General features: G+C 37.8%; 2 protein-coding genes across 3 annotated transcripts in view; both read right to left on the bottom strand.

The window, feature by feature from the left end:
• The window catches only part of eya (eya transcriptional coactivator and phosphatase 2), a 31,809-nt gene extending 24,847 nt beyond the window's left edge, over positions 1 to 6,962 (bottom strand). Inside the window, exon 1 of the mRNA XM_064698260.1 lies at positions 6,410 to 6,962. Within this exon, the coding sequence (XP_064554330.1) occupies positions 6,410 to 6,463 (54 nt within the window). The 5' untranslated portion in view covers positions 6,464 to 6,962. The remainder of the gene's footprint in view (positions 1 to 6,409) is intronic.
• The window catches only part of IFT52 (intraflagellar transport 52), a 45,650-nt gene that overhangs the window by 21,108 nt on the left and 3,268 nt on the right, over positions 1 to 21,274 (bottom strand). The window contains exon 4 of one of the 2 annotated variants that reach the window (XM_064698262.1): positions 18,547 to 18,671. The exons of the other annotated variant lie outside the window; for it this stretch is intronic. The gene's annotated coding sequence lies outside the window, so the exon portion shown is untranslated. The remainder of the gene's footprint in view (positions 1 to 18,546; positions 18,672 to 21,274) is intronic. 2 annotated transcript variants of the gene reach the window in all.

The raw sequence follows: 21,274 nt of genomic DNA, 5'->3' as shown, positions 1-21,274 counted from the left end.
TATTAAATGAAACAAAAATCTAGTATATTTTGTAGGGCTATAGTGAACATTATAAGATAAACAAAAATATCAGATAAAATAACGAACTAAAGATTGGAACCTAAAGATGTTACTTAGTTCTATAATCCTTGGCAAACTCAGATCTACCCTTTCGATTGTATACTATAGTGAACATTGGAAAATAAAAAAACAACATAAAATATCTAACTATAATTAAGGAATAATTTAGCGTATTTTAGAATAAAAAGGCAACCTAAAGTATTGTCAAGTTCCCTTTCTTTAAGTTCTTTTGTAATCCTTGACAAATTCAAATCCAATCTTTCGATATAATAAATTGAGAAATTGGATGATAGAAAAGTATTACACAAAATAACTGACTATAAATTTGGAACAACTAAACGTGTAAACAACCCAACGACAGGCTTAAATTTTGTCTAGTTCCCTTTCCCTAAGTTCTGTTGTAATCCTTGACAAATTCGGATCCACCCTTTTGATTTTTCATTCTCACACACAGCACTCGGGCAGACATCAATAATGAACTGGCCATTAGTGTCGCGTCCAGCTCTTGCGTCAATTCACACTTTCAGCCGATCTATTTTGAATATGATGAAAATCTGTCCATATAAATAGCTACCAACGCGGCTATCTATAGCCAAGGCACAGCTCAAAATATGCTGTCGAATGTGACAATTGATTTGCTGCAGACCCCGACAACTGTCTAATGTCTGCGTTTTGGTCTATTTTCGGTACTGCTTTCAAATATAGACCACTGCGGGATGAGTCACAGCTCTGCGAATCCTGCAAAATGGCCTGGGCAAAAATATTTGCAGTCATTAGTGGGCATTAGGCGTAAAATCCAACGAAAACAAACCCCGGCTGGTTGGATATCAGCAGCAACAGCATCAGGCAGGTTGCTCTAATTTTTGCTGGCAGGACTCTGACAGGCGACATAAAACAGGATAAAAGGGCTAAGCGGCATGCTGCAGACGCCGTTGTCGTCAGCTCGAGCGGATTATGTGCCAAAGCAACAGGAACAGAAATTAAACAAAGGGAACTGCCTCGAGCCGCAATGCATATATGCAATAGTCTGAGCTACCCTCCCCGCCCGGCATTTGAGTGGCATTTGAGTAGCTGCCACGTTGATTTTGATGTAATCCAAGTAACTTACATGCTAATTTATTACATATACTTTGTGGTTTTTCAAAAACCAAACATGACGTCAGCTCGAGTCTGATAAGCCGAATAATGTTGCAAGTAGGGGAAACGCAAAGCAGAACCACACGCAACAAATTTGTTTTAACAAGAGTGGGAAAAACAATATTAAAGAGATTCGGAATAGGTCTTTAATTAAAGCAAGAGTTGGAAAAGAAAGAAAGAAAAACAACCACACGGAACAAATTTGTTTGAACAAGAGTGCGAAAAAATATTGAAAAGATTATTATTAGGAATAGGTCTTTAATTAAAGCAAGAGTTGGAAAAAGAAAGATTTCCCTGGCATTAAATAATATTTATGCATTGATACAAGATGGAGAAAGTAAGAAAGATGTGGAAAACCTGGATAATAACAGAAAGTCAATTTTCTTAAATTATTTATAAAAATATTACCAAGATTTGAAATATTTGACAAGTTTATTAAAACATTGTTTTCAAAACATTTGTCAGGGCTAGGAAAAAATATAGATAGGTGTACGTATTCGAAAATTTATGCGTTGTAACCTAAGGCATTTGTTAAATTTTATTTTTATTAATACTTATTTTCATAAGTAAAACTGATTTTTTAAAACGACCCACTGATTGATCTAAATGTTCTAAATGATCTAAAATGACTAACTGAATGACGATTAAAGCACAGCCCAAATCTTAAGATCTAAGAAGATACAATTTTGACAATAGTTAAATTCCATGAAGAACGTGAGGCTTGAAGATCACAGAAATCAGTTTCTATTTCTATAGAATAACTAACAATTATCATTATAATAAAGAATTTATTATTTATTAATAGATTTTTATTTTATTATATTATTTTTTATTATATTATATTATATTATATTATATTGTATATTATATTATATTATATTGTATATTATTATATTATATATTATATTATTATATATTATATTATTATAAAATTATCAAAAAAGCAGTCATTTTCCTAATATTGTTAATTTAAACTATCCCTGTCTTATCGCTTCCTCCAAATCCAAATCTACCCTAAAATTTACTTGCCGTTTAGGCTGCGTATCTCAACAAAAATTTCACCTTAACTTGCAGAATTTAGAATTGTTTGCGAAAAGCTGAAATCTCAAGTCCGTCAAATGACATTGAACATAAACCTGAGCCTCGGACAATTTGCAGTTCCAGCCCGTGCCTATAGCTGTCTTTCGCAAGCTTTGCCCCCGCATTATTTGTTTATTTAAAAAATTTGTTATTGCTACTGTGAAATTCAGTTTCAATGCGGAAAAACAAACACACTATTGAGCCGTGTAAACAAACAAACAAGTTCATTTCGCGACGTTTTGCTTTAAATGCCGCGCTCTCTTTCTCACTCTATTGCTTATATTTCTCTCTCTTTCTGTATGTGGCACAGGTAGTACAAAGTGCAGATGCCATCTCGTGCCTCTGGCTGCACTTCCTGTGCCACGCCCAGCAAATACATGATGAAAAAACCATTTGCCATTTAAGCCGAGGGCTCCGTTCGCCGTTGACCCTTGTGCTACACAAAGCGGCTTAGCAGCGCAAAGATTGCAGATTATGCTGTAAAAATGTCGCAGGACATTAAGCCGAGCCTGCCATAATTACGCACCCCCAGCCCCTGCCTCCCTCGACCCAAAGGACAAAAAAAAAACACACACATTTAAATGCTGTGCGAAAGGGGCGTGGCTGTAATGGAGAGTGCGGCCATCAAAATGAGCAGCAACCGCATGTGAAATTAACAAGTAAATGTGATTTAGTAGAGGGGGCCCGACATGTAGATACCCTGTACTCAGCTGTGTGGTTCCTTTGAAATTTCCCGCTACACACAATACACACATACACACACGCTGAGAGCTGTTTACTTTATTTCCCAAATTATGAAAAAATCAATCTTAAAAAACTTGGGTGTTTACTGTCCAATATTTATGAAAATTCAAGGGCTTAACTAAGGCATCCAAATTGCAAAATCAAGTCCGTACGTCCTCAAATATTTTCGGTTACAGCAATAAATGGGGAGAATCGAGGGGAGAGGTGTACTCTATAACTACACACTCTTTCTATACGAAAACATTTATATTAAATTTGGTGAACTTCGCGCTGATCATCTACGAGCTGTACTCAAAAACTTTGCCACCAAATCGATACTTATCGATGTTGAGCAAATGACAGTTATCGATAATACTTAGAAACTTATTTTACCTGCAATTTGATAGGGCCTAAATACAATATTCAATCTTTGTACGATGGAGTTACATGAGCTCTATGTGTTTATACAGACGAACGTGGATATATCGACTCGCCCGACATTCTGTATAGGAATATATATACTTTCTGGCTTCGTATATGCCACCTTCTTTTCCCCATTTGCACAACTGCAATATACTCTGTTATTTTAAACAATTTTTAATGGGTCTAGGGTACAATTAAAAAACCCGCAGCGCTCAAGTACTGCGGGGGCAATACAACTACAGCTACAGCTACTGCTGATGTGCTGCCACCCCACCTTCCCCCCCCCCCCTTCTTATGTACTACCTCCTATCCCCTACTCCTGCTCCTGCTCCTGGTGCTGCTGCTGTTTGCATTGTTTGTTGTTATAATGGCGCGCCCGTAGCGCACAACAACGAAAAGCGCAAGGCATCTGCAGGGCGTCCTTTTGTACATTTTGCCTCGTTTGCTGCTGCTCCTTTTGACGACTCAAATTTCAATGAAATTATCCTGACGGCATTTGTCTGTGAGTGTGTGTGTGCATTAGTGTGTGTGTGTATCTGAGCAAAACAATGCTGAATAAAAATTTCGCTGAAATTATTTGCTAATGGTTTCAACAGCAGCCTGGACGAGTGCTCAGCCCGCAGTTGCTCGGAGCTGGCAGCGCGTTCGCGTTGCTGTGGCATTTGCATTTATGAGATTGAAAAATAGACAAACAAAATGGCGGCAGCGGCAGCGGCGACGGCGTTGCCAGCATCGCTCCAAAAAGCACATCGACGGTCGCCATTTTGTTGTGCTGCCTGCCCCAAAAAATACACAGCAAACAATTTTGTGGCCCAAATTGAAAAACCAACGTGTGGTTAAATTATTTAAATTTTCAAAGTGTAAGAAAATATAAATGAAATATCTGTGCAAACCCAAAAATAATTAAAAAAGTTAATAATTTAATCAATTATAAAATCTCTACGGACGAAAATGCCGCATAACTTTTAAAAATACACAGTGATAAAAAATACTTGATATAATTAAAACTCGATTCGAACCACTGATTTCTTGTATGCCAGTCAGGCGCCGTTTACTTAGCTACCAAAACTACAGGCAAAAAAACTTGTGATATAAAATGAATATGATTATCTAAAGACAGAAGCAACGCATTTTTTAAAGATAATTTTTTCTATTTACAGCCAAAAATTTCAAGATTTTCAATAGAATATCAATTGTAATTTTATGACAAATTTGATTTATATGTAAACCAAAATTTTGTTCAGTGTATATTTGCCATTTGGCCATTTCGCCTGGCAACAACAACAACAAAAACAGCAACAGCGCAAATTGCTTTGCTCCAAAACTTCGCTCAAGTTACGCCAGGGCGAGAGGGTGGGAGTGGGGCAAACCTAAAAGTAATGAGACTGGCTGTCCGGGCAACAGAGTGACAGAGAGGCAGACAGAGCTAGAGAAAGAGAGAGAGGAGGGGAAACGGTGCACTCTGCTCACACATAATAACTGTCAATCAAAAAAGAAAAAGGAATCAACAACTCGCAAAGATTTCTACACTGATCTATCTGTAACTCTGGCCTGACCTACTGCCTTCTGGTATTTGTATTCACGCTCTTATTCACATTCATATTCGTATTCGTATTCATTTGCCAATGCCTTTTGTGGTTTTATTTCTGGTCAAATGATTCACTCGATCGACAGGATAGAGTATGCACAAAGGCAGTTCTTTGCCCTTCTTCTTATTCTTCATTTTTTTTTTCGTTTTGAGTGCCCCTTTTAAGCTGAAAATTCCCTTTTGACTACTGTCTTTGCCCTTTTGTCTGGGCAGAGCATTTAAAGGCTCATTTCTTTTGGGTCTTTCGGGAAATGCGCAGTAGCCAAAGGTTTTGCATTTATTTTGTTCATCTTTTTTGATTTCTTACAGCTCACTGGCAGACAAATCGCTCGCATCTAGATCTCAGTCTAGGATTTGGATTAAAGGCTTGTAATTACGCACAGTTGATGTGGAAACATTTTTTTTTTAAAATCCCTTTTGCCCAGAGTCAGATTTTGTTGAGGGCTTAAACGCTGCAAAAGTTGAAAAGTTGAATTCTTAAGAGCTAAAGAGTTGAAAAAGTAATCTGGTGTGAGTTGAGCTCGTGTGCATTATGCAATATGTGTGTGGTCAAAAAAATTTCAATACAATTTGAAATAAAAAGATGTGAAAGATAAAGAAAAATCATGGCTACATATAGTCTACATGTGATACAAGATATATTATGGATTTGAATCATATGAAAACATGGGTCATGGTGTAAAATGCGAAATACTACTGCAGATATATAAATGATCCATGCCATTTATCTAAGAAAACCGATATACATATGTATATTATTATATAAGAATTAATAGCTTTGACGCTGATAAGTTTTAGTTGAAACGTTAAGAGCTTAGCAAACCTCATAAATACCGAGTTTGGTTAATATATCTTGAAGAACAAGATTTTAATACAAGAAGTCATTTTTTCAGATATTTCATATATGCCAGCTATATGATGTAGTTATCCGATCCGGTCCACTCTGACGCTTACAAAATAGCAATAAAATATACATTTTTTATAGGGAAAAAACTGACAGACAAATGGAGATGGACTGATAATACTTTATAGGATCGCGGATTTATACATCCATTACTCATATCCCTTACTGGGTTATAAGAAATTGTATTTTTAGATCCTGGACAACTGTAGCGGGAATAATATAACTAATGTTATATGCAGAAAAGAAATATATTCAAATATACATTGTCTAGGTGAAGTTCCAGGAAGTTCCACGAAGTTCTCTGTATCGTTATAGCTTGTATCGTTATAATAAGTGACATAAGCAGATGAGGAACTCAGATAAACATAATCTGTGCCCATTCGATTGAGAGTGAAAAAGGAGAAGTGAAAAGGCAAAGTTAAAGCTGATGAAGAGGAAGCGGCGCGATAAGCAAATCCTAATGGAAATTGAATTGAATTGAAGTTTGGGCTCACCTTGTAGTAATCCAGTGTTGAAAAGTTTTGATAGCACGGCACATTATACAACATATTCCAAGCGTTGTTGTTGTTGTTGCTGTTGCTGCTGTTGCGTGTCGCTTATCAAACGCGCTGCGTCTGCGCGGACATGACGATTCTTTAATTGGGCAATTTATCAATTTTTTATAATTGTTATTAGCTGCATATAAAACACGACAAACAAGTGTTGACAAACGTTTTGAACTGTGTTTGATATTTATGTTGCTATTTTATCTTATTTTTTTTTTTTAAATTTTATTGCACGCGCGTCGCTTTAATTTGCATTGGCTTAAAATTTGTTTATATTGCGGTGCTAATTGAGCAGTTCCGTTACGCAAATTAATTCGTGCCAAATTGTGAGTGTGGGTGTGTGTGAGTGTGTGCATTTATTTATGATTATTTTTGTTGCTTTTTTAATTTGTCATTTAACATTTTTTATTTCATGGAGCCGTCGGCGAAAGCTTTTACCGTTTTATTATTTCAGCTGTCGTCCGCTCGCCCGACGAATTGTCACATAAAGCTGAGTGTCAACTGAATTTGCCCATTTGCCCAGTCGAAAGCGTCGACGAGACGAACAGCGAGAGGCAGACAACCCAGCGATAGCAGCAGCAGCAGCAGAAGCAGCAACAACAATAACAACAACAACAACAACAACAATAGCAGCAGCAGCAGTAACAATGCGAAGCTTCAATTCACTCAAAGCGCTGCCTGTCTCGCTCGCTTGCCCTTTGCTGCGCACGCTCTCTCGCTCTGTCACACTCGTGCGCTGAGCGCTTGAGTGAGTTATTGTGTGTTGAGCGCATTTTGTTTTTGGTTTTTAGGGCGGCGCCAGGACAGCTGCTCGCCGCGCATTAACGGCATTTGCAATTGTGCAGCAAGTGGGCAGCACTCAATGCTGCTTCCTGGAAGCGACTTTCGTTTCTACGAACGGTTCTTGCAGTTCTGTGCTGCTGCTGCTGCTGCTCTTCTTCTTCTTGGTTTCTTTATTTTTGGGACCTCTTGTGGCACTCGCTTAACCCAATTTGAAAACACTTGATTGGGCGCCGGGCAAACTGTCCACTCGCATTAGGCAAACGATGCGGCATTTTGGTGGTACCCATGCAGCTTAGGCATAGGAGTTTCAATATATGGACAGCTACCAAGCCGCTGGTCTTTAGCCATGGAAAATCGGTGAAACAGCATTGGAGCCGAAACGGAACCAGGGCAACAGACTGTGCAATTTGTTGTTTTTTCTTCTTTTTATTTTGATTTTTTTTTTGCGCTGGCGTCTGGCGACCGGCGACAATCCCAAATGGCAAAGAAGTTATCCCTGCACGCTTCAACGCATCGCGACAGTTGTTAACGTGTTTAATTAGCCCTACAAATTCAATGAATTGCGACAGTAACAGTTAGGCTTAACAACAGCGCCAACTCGCCCAGACGATAATCAAATATTTGAGCAGCCATTTTGAAAAAAATAAAAAGGAGAAAACGGCACAACTCCTGCAACCCTCGCAGCACACACAGGCGCATGCGTGGGCACCCCAAAAGGAAAGTGAAAAAAAAAAACAAAACAAAAAACAACAATTGAGTTGCGCTCAATGCACGCCTCGGGTATTTTGGGGGCGTGCCCAACTACCTCTAGGCGACAATTGAATTGAATTTAAAGTTCGCTTTAAAAGCACTTTAAATTTGACATTTTGTTTCTGCAATTTCTTCCAAAAACAATTAAGCACAAGTTCTTGACTACAACTTAAAATAAATAGGGTACACTTTGCTTCTTTAGGTTTTGATTGCTAAGTTAGTTGGTCATTTGTATTGGTTTATATTAGCAATTGCAATAAAGAACTAGTTCTTTAAGTTGAGGGTTTAATATTGACTTTAATAAAATGCAATTAGAAAAAACTTAAGAATTTTTGCTCAAAATAAGATTTAAAGTTGTCAGAATGTTCATAAATTCATTACCTAGTTCTTGAGTGGAATTAGTTCACAGTTAAATTAAATCCAATCAGAAAATCCTCAAGGGTTATTAGCTCCAAATAAGTTCAAAGGTTCACTTAATGTAGATAAATTAAGGACCTAGTTCCTAATTGGAACTAGATCACAGTTAAATAAAATCAAATCAGAAAATCCTCAAGGGTTTTAAGCTCTAAATAAGTTCAAAGGTTCACAAAATGTAGATAAATTCAGGACCTAGTTCTTGAGTCGAACTAGTTTACAGTTGAAATCAAGTAGAGTTAGGTACCTACTCTTTAATAAAATACAATAAGAAAGAACTGAAGTTTTTTTGCTCAAAATAAGTTAAAAGTTTGTCAAAATGTAGATAAATTCAAAAGATAAATTCGTTAAGAAACGTAATGTATTTAATTTAAGCGATTTTATATTTCTTGTAACAGTTTTAGATGAAGGATGATCTGTACATAGTTTAGAAAAAAAAAACGGAATAAAATTTTTCTGAGTTACCGAAAATAATATATTAATATACTAAAACGCTTTAGTTTTAGTTTCAGTATCAATTTAAAGGAGTAATACTAAAGAATAAAACTAGCTTAACAACTGATATCCTTCCTATTCCTTCACATTAAATAAAGCAATAATAGAACATCTTTTTTTTTCAATCTTTTAAATACCCAGAGTGCTTTTCACATTCCAGTTTAAGACCTGCCTGGGTGACTTTTTCAAGGGTATTTCAAATGCAAACTTGATTAATTTAAGCGCACAAGTCGTACACTTTTTGCATTAACTGTATGCGCTGGCAAAGCGGTTCATTCATAAAATCAAAAACCGACAATCGACAAGTTCTCTCGCGGTAATAGGATTATGAGGCACACGTGCTCAATGTCAGGCCCGCGGGCCAGGCCGTGCCCCTTGCTGCAGCAAATGCTTGCTGCAACTGGCAATCTGACGGATTGAGGGGGGCCGCGGCGGGGCGGGGCGGGCTGGTTGAGTCGAGAGCATCGAGCATCGAGAGTCGAGAGTCGACGCCCCAAGAGCTTGGGCAGGCAGCGACAACAGCGCTCAACGCTGACGTCTCAAATGCTCGCTGCCTTTTATAGCCTTGGCTTTTATTATTAGTGACGGATTTCCGAGTCATTAGACAAAGTTATGCCTCGGACCACCGCGTCTGTTTAAGCTACTTAAACGCGCCGCCCGCCCACGCCCCAAATCTGCAGTGGATGATGGCCGACCAGCGACAGGGCGACAGGGGACAGGGGAAAGGGGCTGGGTTGGGTTGGGTGGGTGGGTGGTTCGGTCAGTCAGGGACGTGAGTTGCTCATGTCGCAATTGACGGGCGTCAGCTTAAGGCCTTAACAGCTTAGCATTTAATAAAACAAATAAACTGATAAATGCGCGAGAGATTGCCCACAAATGTGGCACATTAATTTGTGGTTCTTGCTTTTCGGGTCTCGGCCACCTTTCTCAAAAACGGGCGCTAAGGGACCCACAGCACTGCGACGCGCGTTTCACCCACGCCACTTAAACACAAATCAATAACTTTATTATCAAAAAAAGAAAATATAAATAAATAATAAAAAAAAACCAGGCAATACCTCCAGCTAAAACCCAGAGCCATGTTTTACGAGCTGAAAAGCGTCTTGTTTAACTGCCGCGGACAATGAGCACCCGCTGTGCGCGTTAAAAATCGCTGGAGTTGGAGTCGGAGTTGGAGTTGGAGCCAGGGACCAGGCTAAGGGATTCCACTCCGTTTACATTGGTCGGGTCGAGCGGGCGCCGTGCGTTCATAATTTATGCCAACGGCTCTCTGTAGCGCCAGTTGACAGTAAGTCAGAGAAAAGGAAACCCAGCTGGCGATGGGTCACACACAGTAAAGTAAAGTAAACACTAAAATGAGTCAGGCTTGTTTGAGCTGAGGGTAAAGGTTCAGCTAGTTAAAATGTGATAAAACCAAATTGAATGAAGAGGGACCCTGCCTGGAGAGTAACCTATCAAGTTTATGTGGAAGAAAGAGGGCCAGTTAATCAAGCAACCCTCTATAAGAAACCGTGGATTGTCAGCTAAAATAAAAATAGAAACAAATATTGAGGGTAGGTCCAGGATCAAATATGTTTGATGAAATGCACTGGAAAAGCGGATGCCACTCAAACTACATACATGGAAAACTGCCTTAGATTAAATAGAAAGTATCTCAGTATATTTTGCAACACTGTCATTTTATATGTAGAAAAGTCGCTTATAGGAACGATAACGATAAAGACTTGACCCATAGACTTAAGGGATGATTCAATCAAATAAAGAGTATTAAAAGTAGCTGACATTGTTTTACAACATAGTTTACATTCTTTTCGAACTACGCACGCGAAATGGTCTTAGATTAAAAAGGCACTATCTAAGTACATTTTGCAACACAGTCATTTTAAACATAGAAAAGCCGCTTGTGTGATCGATGACAACATGTACTTTTATCAACTTTTTTGTAAGAATGACTTTAATGTCGAGAATCCAGCGAGAGCAATAAAAGTAGCTGACATTGTTTTACAACATTGATTACATTGTTTTCGAGCTACGTAAACGGAACAGTCCTAGTACAGAGTAAATTTTTTCAGCACAGTCATTTTATACATAGAAATGTCAATCGACAAGAGACGATTGAATCAACTTTTTTTGTAAGAACGCATTTAAAGCCGTGAATCAAGCGAGAGTAGTAGCAGAAATTGTTTTACAGCACTGTCAAAACATACTATATAAGCTAACTTGAACAAACATAGGAATTTTAAAAGATACAGAACCTCGATAGATTATACATTATTGTGTGTGGGTAAATAAGGTCTGTTAAGTCTGTTGGCATTATAAATACATATGGTATATAAGCTACACAACATTTTATCTATACCCTTCCCTCATAGTCTTTCTCTGTTTATACATTAAAAGGTGCTGATCGATTCTTGCGCATAATAAAACAAATAACATTGAAAAGGTCAAAAAACAAAACAGCCTGGTTGGATTTTAACAAAGGCTTGGAGACTATTATTTAATACTGGTCGATCGCCAAAACGAGTATAAGTAAGTATTTAATGCTTAATAATAATGCAAAAATAACGAGAAAGTTAGGATATCTTCTGCATGCCGAAGATTTAATACCTTTGTAGACATTTGCCTTACGGGTTTGTAGATATGTGAGAATAGTGAAGCTCGTAAATGCTGAGTTTGAGAAAAATATCTTGGAAAACAAAATACTTTGCCGTACAAAACACATTTTTCGAACGATTCTTCCTGTAGTGCTTTATAATATAGTAGAGAAGACTTGGTACATATATAAGCAGCACTGTTTAACTTATAAATGCGGGTTTAGTCAAGATATCTTGATGAACAAAGCTTTTCATACAAGAACTTAATTGTCGACCCGAAAATTAGTGGCCCCTGATTGTTAAGATTTTGGATATGAGGTGCACAGTAAAAATATATATATACATGTCGAGTTTGATCAAGATATCTCATTAAAAACAAACGTTTTCCATTAAAGAACCTCCTCTTCGACCGATTGTTCCTATGGCTTCTATTTGACATAGTGAAAAAAAGTATGCTCAGAGTATAGTATTCTTATGTAAAAATTAAAAATAATAATAATCATACAAATATGTTATCAAGCCAATTCTTTTACAAAAAAGTCTTCGTGCATCCTTTTTAAAATTAACACAAAATATACTACCCAATTTAATGAATTTTTATCTCTATGTAATTGACAGAAAGAATCTGTTGCAGCTATCACTGTTTTACAACACTGTCTAACACAACTCTGTCCAACATAACTCTACAACACTGCCATTAAAGGCTATTTTAGACCAAAAATAACTACATTTTATTAGAACTACATTTTAAATGAAGCACAATTATCCTTCCAACATGCGCAGCTCTTCGCTTACAAATTACACACCAACTCTTTCGCCCCGCACAGGAGAACCCCTCATTTATGCCCCGCCCTCCCCACCTAGCCATAACGCCCGCTGCCCGCTTATCACATTCAAGTTTATTGACTTTTGTATACATATTTGGCTGATGTTTCTTTTTTTTGTATTTTTTTTCTTTTTTGTTTAGCCGCTGGCAATGTGAACGGCGCCAGATTTTGAGACAGTCACCAATTCAGTGCCTGTCCAGTCATGTACACAAGTCGTTATTATTTGATAGGGTCAAGTGTCGCTCGACAAAAAAAAAAACGAAAAACCCAAGAAAATAGCAAATTACACACATGAATATAAATAAATGTCTGAGCCGTCAGGCGCAACAATGACAAATTGAGGGGTCAAAGCATTTACTGAATAGCGGGAGAACCTTTTAATTGATGGCATGTGCCCAAAATTAGTTGGCACAAAATCCCAAAAAGAAAAATTTAAGAATGGAATAGAAAAATGTTGAGATGATAAACTATTTAAGAATGGAACAGAAAAATGATGATAAAAGATGGGATGTAAACTGGCTTAGCTGGAAATTTGAAGAAGCGAGACTTGAGTTTAAGAAGTAAACCTCAACTTTAAGTTATATATAAATAAAACCTGACTAAGTGATTGACTGACTGCTTGACTGTCTGCTTGACTGATTGATGAGCGATGCACAAAGCTAGTATAATTTTTTACAGTAGCCTGATTTAAGTGAAGCCTTAAACATGATCTCGGAGAATTCCTCAAAGAAAACTCGAAAGATTTGTGTAAGGCGGCAGCATACAACTTTTCTGTCCGAATTCACTCTAAATTATTTTTTAGAGTTAGTTATAAAAATTGATTGAAGACGTGTTTTACAATTTACTCCGAGTGACAGAAATAGGGGTCAACGTTATAAAGGGCGAGACATAAAAAGAAAATGGGAGAGGATAAACTATAATCGTGTGTAGGAGAGAAAGTACTGGCTCATCAGTCAAAATTCCTCAGCTTTTGCCCATAAAAAATGTCTTAGAGCTGTGAACTTTCAAATTCCTGTCGAAAAAACGCCACTTACTACCAATTCGAATTCCAATTCGAGTTCCAATTTGAATTTAAAGTCTTCAGGCCATTGCATACCAAGTCTTATTTTAGATTTAGCGATTACATCGGGTTAATGAGGCTGGGACCTGGCACGTGTAAACGACACCCAAATTAGAGGCAGATTATTTTATTACATGCCATGTCAGGCGTACGCGCTGCTTCTATCTCTGATGGGCCTTCCGAGAAGTGTCGCCGAGCTGCGACTTGTGATGCAGTCAGTGTCAGCCGCGGCCACAAGCCTTCGGCTGACTGACTGACTGTCTGAGCGGCTGGTCATTTGATAAGCAGACGGGCGCACGTTCGCTTATCGGGGGCCAAATCGACTGGCCAATTGGCCGCCCCGCCCCGGCCACGGCAGCGGCAACGGCCAAGTCTTTGTCATGTAAAAATGTCGCCCAGCTGGCCAAAATCAATTTGAAACTTGGCGCCAGTTAAATGAGCCACAAGCCCCAAAGCGCAGCATGCGCCCCAGACTCTATACGCGGCGCTCGGTTAATTAAGTTATAAAAATTATATTTTATGCATACGATTTGCATTTTTATGAGCGTCAAATTTAACATGCAGCGCTTTGATTTACGGCCCAACTAGACACCGCCCCGGCCCGAACCGCCCTCGCACCACTATGTGGGCGTTTCTTAACCTGTGTAAAACTGACAAATGATCAGGTGTGACTTATGACATCTTGAGCGGGGATAAGGGCCTGCTGCCAGATAAGGGCCTCAAAGGGCCTGGCAAATCATCTCACACATCTAAAATTTCAAATCTTGTTTCGAAAATGTTGAAAACGCTGAAAAACTCTGTGCAACGCTTCAGATTTGCAATGCCTTTTCTTTGGAGCGGCAAAAAAAAAAACCATAAAAACCGCAAGATCAGCAACGTATCAACCTGGTCACAACAACAGCGACAACAGCCACACAAAAGATGCTCAGCAAACTAATGCAAAAAAAATATTAAATAAAACTAGCAATTTTTTCTTCTTATTGTAAAGAAAATACAGTCAAGTTAATGTTTGACACAGGCAGATACTCTAACTAAATGAAATTTAGCAACAAAAATTGTCAAAATATTAAACAACAAATAGTTAATCATTCACTCTCCTACTTTATACCAAATATAAAAAAGCATGGTTATTAAAAGAAACATAATCAAGGAGATAAAAAAACATAATAATACAACAAATAAGAAAATAGTATAAATATATGTAACAAATGCACCAAAATATTTTTGTGAGCTAAAAAAGAAGAATCGAGGACTCTCAAACGAAATTTGTTGACGTGATTCTCTTGAAACCCATTTTAAAATATTCTGAAAGTTCTCAAAAGCTGTAAACTTTAATCTAAGTCTCAGAAGCTGACGCGTTCTATAGCATAAATAATCGGTTTGGTGTTTCTTTCACTTTCACTTTTATACGTTCAGTAAATAGGCTATCCTTATAAATGTAAAGTGGACAACAAATAATTCGGAATTACATAGAAAAAATATTAAAAGAAATCCATTTAAGTTTGGTAAGAAAATAAATTCTCTGATCTAGCATAAATTTATGCAGTCATTGGACCAGGGGTTTCTCTTGTTTCAAACTATTTTTTATGAGGAATAAAGCAGAGAGAGAGAGAGAGCGAAATAGAAAGAAAGTAAGAAAGAATAAGAGAGAAGAGAGCAATAAGAGTGAGGCAATTTTAAGTTAATTTGCGATTAATTAAAGAAAAATTCAATTTAAGGTGACAACAAATTTATTCCAAGTTAGGTGTCAAGTGTAGCTTGAATATAAATTAAATATAATAAAGAAAAAAGCTTTAATTAAAAACCACAAAAAGCAAATTGAAACAAGTTTTAACTTCTCGTAAATGCACTATCTTTAAGCATGATAATGCAGTCTCAGCTGCAAAGCGCCTGTCTAAGTCAGAATGCCCAACTCGTTGGCAGTGTGATTTTGTTGTCGTCTGCTCGACTGGTTTGTTCGCAAAGCGTCACAGATTTTTTCTTATAAGTATATCATTTTAATAAATCGTATTCGCTTTTTTTCTCGCTAGATTTCTTTATAATTCTGCTTTATTTGTAGCATGTTTTGACATTTTTATAGCTTCAGGCAACGCGCGTTGACGACATTGCGCATTTCTGCTTTAATGCTTTGCTGCACAGCGCGAAAGAGACGGCAGCAGCGCAGCGCAGCGTGCGAGAGAGCGAGAGAGAGTGCTCGCAACAAAGGTGACCAACAAAATGGCGGCGTGCTGTAAAAGCTTTGACAAGCACATGTCAAAATTGATGGCACGACGTGAGGCACTGCACGACACGACACGACACGAAACGACACGACTTGGTTGCGTGCTTATCGGGCCAACACGTTTTGTATTTAAACGCTTCGCAGCTACCCATTTTGGAGCTGCCTCCTGGCTGCCTCCTGGCTGGCTGCTGCCTGGCTGGAACACCCATTTAACAAGTCAGCCTCAACGGGCAAAACCATAAATATTGGCAATTTAACAGAGTCAACAGTATGGCACTCGACTGCGTATCGGACCGGGGTCCATAATACACCTTGTCGTACACGATGCTTATCTCTTGGAATTTCTCGTGCGTGTCGTTGTGCCAAAAACAAAAGCAACAACAACGCGCCGATTAACTAAATGCGCATTAACGAATTCCCAAATACTCTAATGCAATAATATTTCGGAAATCTGATTAGATAAACTGATCGGCAAATACTTTTCTTTTAAGAGGTTCAAGCCACAAATACGAATTACCAAATTCAGAAATACGCTAAAATGAGATGAGATAAGGCTAGATAATTTTTTTTACTTAATGGTAACTGGCAAGCAAATAGACTTTATATGCGAAATACTGAAATTATAGATTATATGGGTACAAAATTTCAGATATCGGATAGGAATCTGCAAAAGGATTTTAATAAAGTAAAATTGATAAAAAATATATATAGGTAATCAAATCATATACATATAATTATGCAAAAACGATTCAAAAGAGTAAATTGGCTAAAAAATATGCGGGTAAACAATTTCAGATATCGGATAATGCAAAAGGGAGTCAACGGAGAATCGCCAGGAATATCTATTTTCAATGTGAATAAAATTTTATCAAAATGTTGAAGAGGCAACAAATCTGAATTACTGAATTTTCAAAATATTCAATTAATTTCTAATACTAATCATCTAGATAAATTGGATTAATATATATATATATATTTTTTTCATTTTTCCAGTAGCTGTCAAGAAAATAGCATTAATAAATCCTTTAAGAAAAGAGTATATATAAGAATTGCATTTGAAACACGATGTATTTAAAATTATGCTTTTCCAAACCAAAACGTAATTTTTACGAGTTTTTTTTCAAGTATAGTATAAATTTCAAATTATTCTTTTCCAAACCAAAAAAAAAGGTTTTGAGATTTTGTAAGAGATATAAATATATCTAGATCTTTTAAGAGGCGTATTGTATATATGTATTAAATGAATTTTTTCTGTAATTTGCCACAAATAATTTTGGCTTTATAGCCAAATTATAAATTAACGTGAACAACTTGCTGTTGACTATGCTTACTGATCAGCATAATCAATTGTTGCGCTGGATAAAATATATGAACAAAGCTAGCAAACTAGCAGTTACTCTATAACTTAAAGCATTGTTTGTCAAACAATGTCAAAATGTCATTATACCCCTTTTCAAGCATTTTGAAGGGCATACACCAAGCTGAAGCCTGGCCAGGAGCTGTCGCTCGCTGTCGCTGTTGCCATCGAAGGAGGGGCAGACGGGCTTGGAGCGTGCGTGAAAAATTAGCCGTGGAAATGCATGTCGTGCTTGTTGTTGTTCATTTGTTGTTGTTGCTGTTGTTGTTGCTGTTGCTGTTGTTGTTGCTGTTGTGGCCTGTCGCCATTTCTCGCAGTGCGGCTAATAAGCGCAACATGCTCATAAAATTTCGAAAGCTGCCACAGTCTGATTTTATTTCATTTTAAATTGTACACGCGCTTTAAATTTTTTTTCTCCAAATGTTGCAGTTTAGCTGCCTGCTTGGAACTTGGCTGCGGGGTTTATACTGGCCGGGGCATGTGATTTGTTTTGCATTTACATGCATCATTAGAGCCTGTTGTACAACGCGGCCCTATGACAAATTAATAGCAATGACAATAGCATAAAAGACAAGCTTTCTATTTCAATAATGGGGTTCCAATGTTCCCAGAGACAACCAAAACTAAAACAACAACAACAGCCCAAAGTTGACAACGAAGCGTGCCAAGCGAGACTTGGATCGACGCCTTGAGGGTTAACCCTTGTGTGGGCAAGGGGGTGTAGACAGAAGTCTAATATATAATTGAAGTGCTGAAATATATATATTCGAACATTTCTAGATTTAAAATAAATTTACAACTTTTAAGCCTCATCTATTTACTAAATAAACAATAATTTGATCGACCGATTGATTGATTGATTGACTGCGTCAGTCAATCAACACTAGGCAACGAAATTAATTTTTTTTGGATTCAGCTCAGTGAAAGTTATCAATTGTGAGGTTTACTTATAAATTTGTAAAAGCTGATATATTTTTAGGTTTTTCTTTTCAGAGAAGAGCCTTCGTTTTTGAGTATTGCTTAAGAATCTCATAAGCAATTTTAAGAAACGACGATTCCTAAAAGCTAATGGATATATCCATAATTTATATTACAAGCTCTTAGACCAAGTCGTAGGATTTGAGAAACTAAATTCATCAGGAAAGTAACCTCTTGTTATGTAAGTTATAACTAAGATTGAGTATTAAAAAAATGTTTAGATTAGATAAACTAAATTTTGATAAACTGAATTTGAATCTAATGGTTTGCTAATGCTAATAGTGTTTCGACTCCTGGAGAATCCAACATAATATAATTTTTTCATTGTTCCGTCTTAAACAAACTGTTCTAATCTTTGTGAAAAAAGGTCTAACACTTTACGAAATACATAGAACTCAGGTACTGTAGAAACTAAAGATTCTTCATTTGCTATGAATATTGGTTTATTTAAACGGATTTTATAGGACTAGTAGTTGATGGAATAGAATAAAGAATTGATTTGATTGTTGACATATTTTGTGCATATCTCAAATTGATACCCCAAAGAACGCATAAGGGTTAAATGAAATATTTAAGCTGGATGCTGCTGCAGCTCTAGACCGCTTACCTGTTAATTGATTGTTACATTCTTTCCAAGTGTTAGCGTGTGTGTGTCTGTCTTCCTCTAGCTCTTTTGCTTCCACAGCTTGTTGTTGCTTGCCATGGTAGTTGTTGTTGTTGCTGTTGTTGTATCTGTGGGGTATACAATGCAGACGTGTTGTTTTTTATGATGCCCATTTTTTGACAATGAAAATTATTGTGATGTCGCACGTTTCGGTGGTGTAATTTAATTAAAACGATGTTCGCCAGCGACCCGCATCAATGTGCTGGGCGGGGCGGGGCAGCGACCACCGCCAAGGCACGCTTTTCATGAGGGTTTTCCCGGAATTTTCAGCACAGGTGACAAATGTGCGACACATTTTTTTTCATTTCAAGTAAGTGTATTAGCTGGCCAGGCTGAGACAGTGAGCAATCACAGCTGCTAAAAGGATGCCACTAAAAGTCAAACAAACCTCTTGACTTTTGATGATATTTGCACGGCCAGACAGGGGCAGGGGCGGGGGTAGGGGCCCAGAGCTGAGCCGGGGCGGAAGTGCAAAGGCAACAGCAGCAACAACAACAAACACAGCTGTTGTGAGTTTGTTCAGACTTTGGGAAATGGTCTGCGAGTTGCATTTGGAATTATTTTTATTTTACTTTTTTTTTTTTGCTTTCGTTAAAGTGAAAGAAGCGACAGCATATGGAGAAGGCTGAGGAAAAACTTGTGCGGCTTCTGTTGAGCCTGTGAACCTGTTTGCCCGACTGAAACCATGAATGAACAACCAAAGACAACAACAACAACAAGAACAACAACGACGACAACGTTCTCTTGGACAGCATTGTCACTGTCAATATATAGAAATGCACTCAAGGTAACTTCCTACTTGCCTCAGATCGTATTTCAATATAACCTCTTTTTACTTTTTTACTTGCAGCTTATTGCCCCCACACACACGCACACCTCGTGCCCCCATAGTGCTACCCGTCTAGAGGAACAACAACATTTGGTGGTCAACAAAATGGCCACCACATGGAACAGAGCATGGTGTCCGGCAAACGCTTGTGGGAATTTTCAATATTGATCGATTGACCACCCGAGCGGTCAGCAGTTGGCAATGGTTCGTGGGTCATGGACGCAGCTAAAGAAACGTAGAAAAATGGACCGGAATAAAACAGAACGGACAAGTCACCCAAGCGATGCGAATGATATATAGAGAATCATCTACCATATGCTATATCTCTAAGGAAAACAATCCATTTCCATTTTAAGAACATAGAGAACACATTCGCTAAGATAACTTTATTTGCTAGTCATAATATCTTAAATTAAGAAATAGATTTTTATACAAAATCTTGATTTCCCCGACTGTATTGTTCCTTTAAGAGTTATACGATAAAGCAGACCGATATAGATCAGCTTTCGCCAAGAGGATTCTAATTGCAGATCAGACGGACAGACGGACATGGCTATATCAACTCAGCTGTTGAAGCTCTTCTAGAATATACATATATATACTTCATGGATTCGGAGATAATACCCTCTACAAGGGTATAAAAAGTCCCAGCAAGCATATAAAAAATTGCATTAATTTTTAAACATACAAAACTTAGTCTTAAACGAAATTCGAACAAGGACGTGAAGTTCAGCAAATGCTTTCAGCTGCAGCTGCAGCTGCTCGTAAGCTCCAGAGAATTTGGACTGGGAGTTCCTTTTATGCGACTCTCGTGATAAAAATTAGAATCAAATTTACAAGCGTCAGTTGTTGGAATGATTTTCTTTTTTTTACAGGATATTCTCGGGCAAACAGTTGCTTTTTATTTGAGTGTCGCAGCTCCCCAGAGCATCGAGGAGCTGCGATTGATGACAGGCATTTGTTGTGACAAGCATTAACTAGCGGTTTCACACACACACACACACACCCCCTCCGCCTGGGCGACCCCACAACACAATTAGCAGCCGGCATGCGCTCCCCTAAAAGGAAAACAAATTGTCGACACCTAAAAACTGAGAGCAACTAGGCTGCCGCCCCTAGGGAATATCAATCCCCCCACTCCCCTCCCTCTCCCAAAGTGTCGTGGACTCGCTCATTTGTGGAAAATATTAATAAAAATAATTAATTGTGTGAAGAGCGCATTTGCAGTAAACAATTTTTGGTTATATATCTGGTAAGTATATAGCTTTACTTCCCACAGGTTTTGTGTTACGGACCAAAATGTTCTGCACCTTCTGCGTAATTGAAGCAAAGTTTTAACAAACTCAAGACTCGGCGGCGGGAGGCGGCTGGCAAGGGAGTCGGAGCAAGGGTGCCGGAGCTAGGGCGTCGGGCGCCGGGAGTCGGGAGAACGCCGGCCATGTTTGAATACGAGTCGCCAACATGTTTACATAAAACGGACTTGGTTTACAATTTGCTCAAAAAACCCTCAAACAAAATGCTAAATTTGCTGATTTTGCGAACAAAAAAATAAAATATGAAAGAACATTTATATTCGGTTTGCCGAAGATTGAATACTCTTGCAAATATATAATAACATATAATATAGTACCCCGTTACTAAAAGATATTGCTTATATATAAGCAGCATAGAAAGCTGAATTACTGTGAAATATCTTGAGAAACAAAAAAGTAGTTCACATGAGAACTAATTTTTAATCGATTGTTCCTATAGCAGCTATATGATATAGTAGTTTGATTCTTAAGGGAGATAGTGCATATTTTAGTCGGAATATCCATCTGGTCGGGATGTCGGCATATCGAT

The sequence above is a fragment of the Drosophila montana genome, unplaced genomic scaffold, assembly GCF_035044405.1.
Source record: "Drosophila montana isolate Dmon_TW-CO22-7 unplaced genomic scaffold, ASM3504440v1 contig_402_1, whole genome shotgun sequence".
Lineage (NCBI taxonomy): Eukaryota > Metazoa > Arthropoda > Insecta > Diptera > Drosophilidae > Drosophila > Drosophila montana.
The sequence above is the reverse complement of the archived record's forward strand: the minus strand, read 5'-3'. Positions and strand labels throughout refer to the sequence as shown.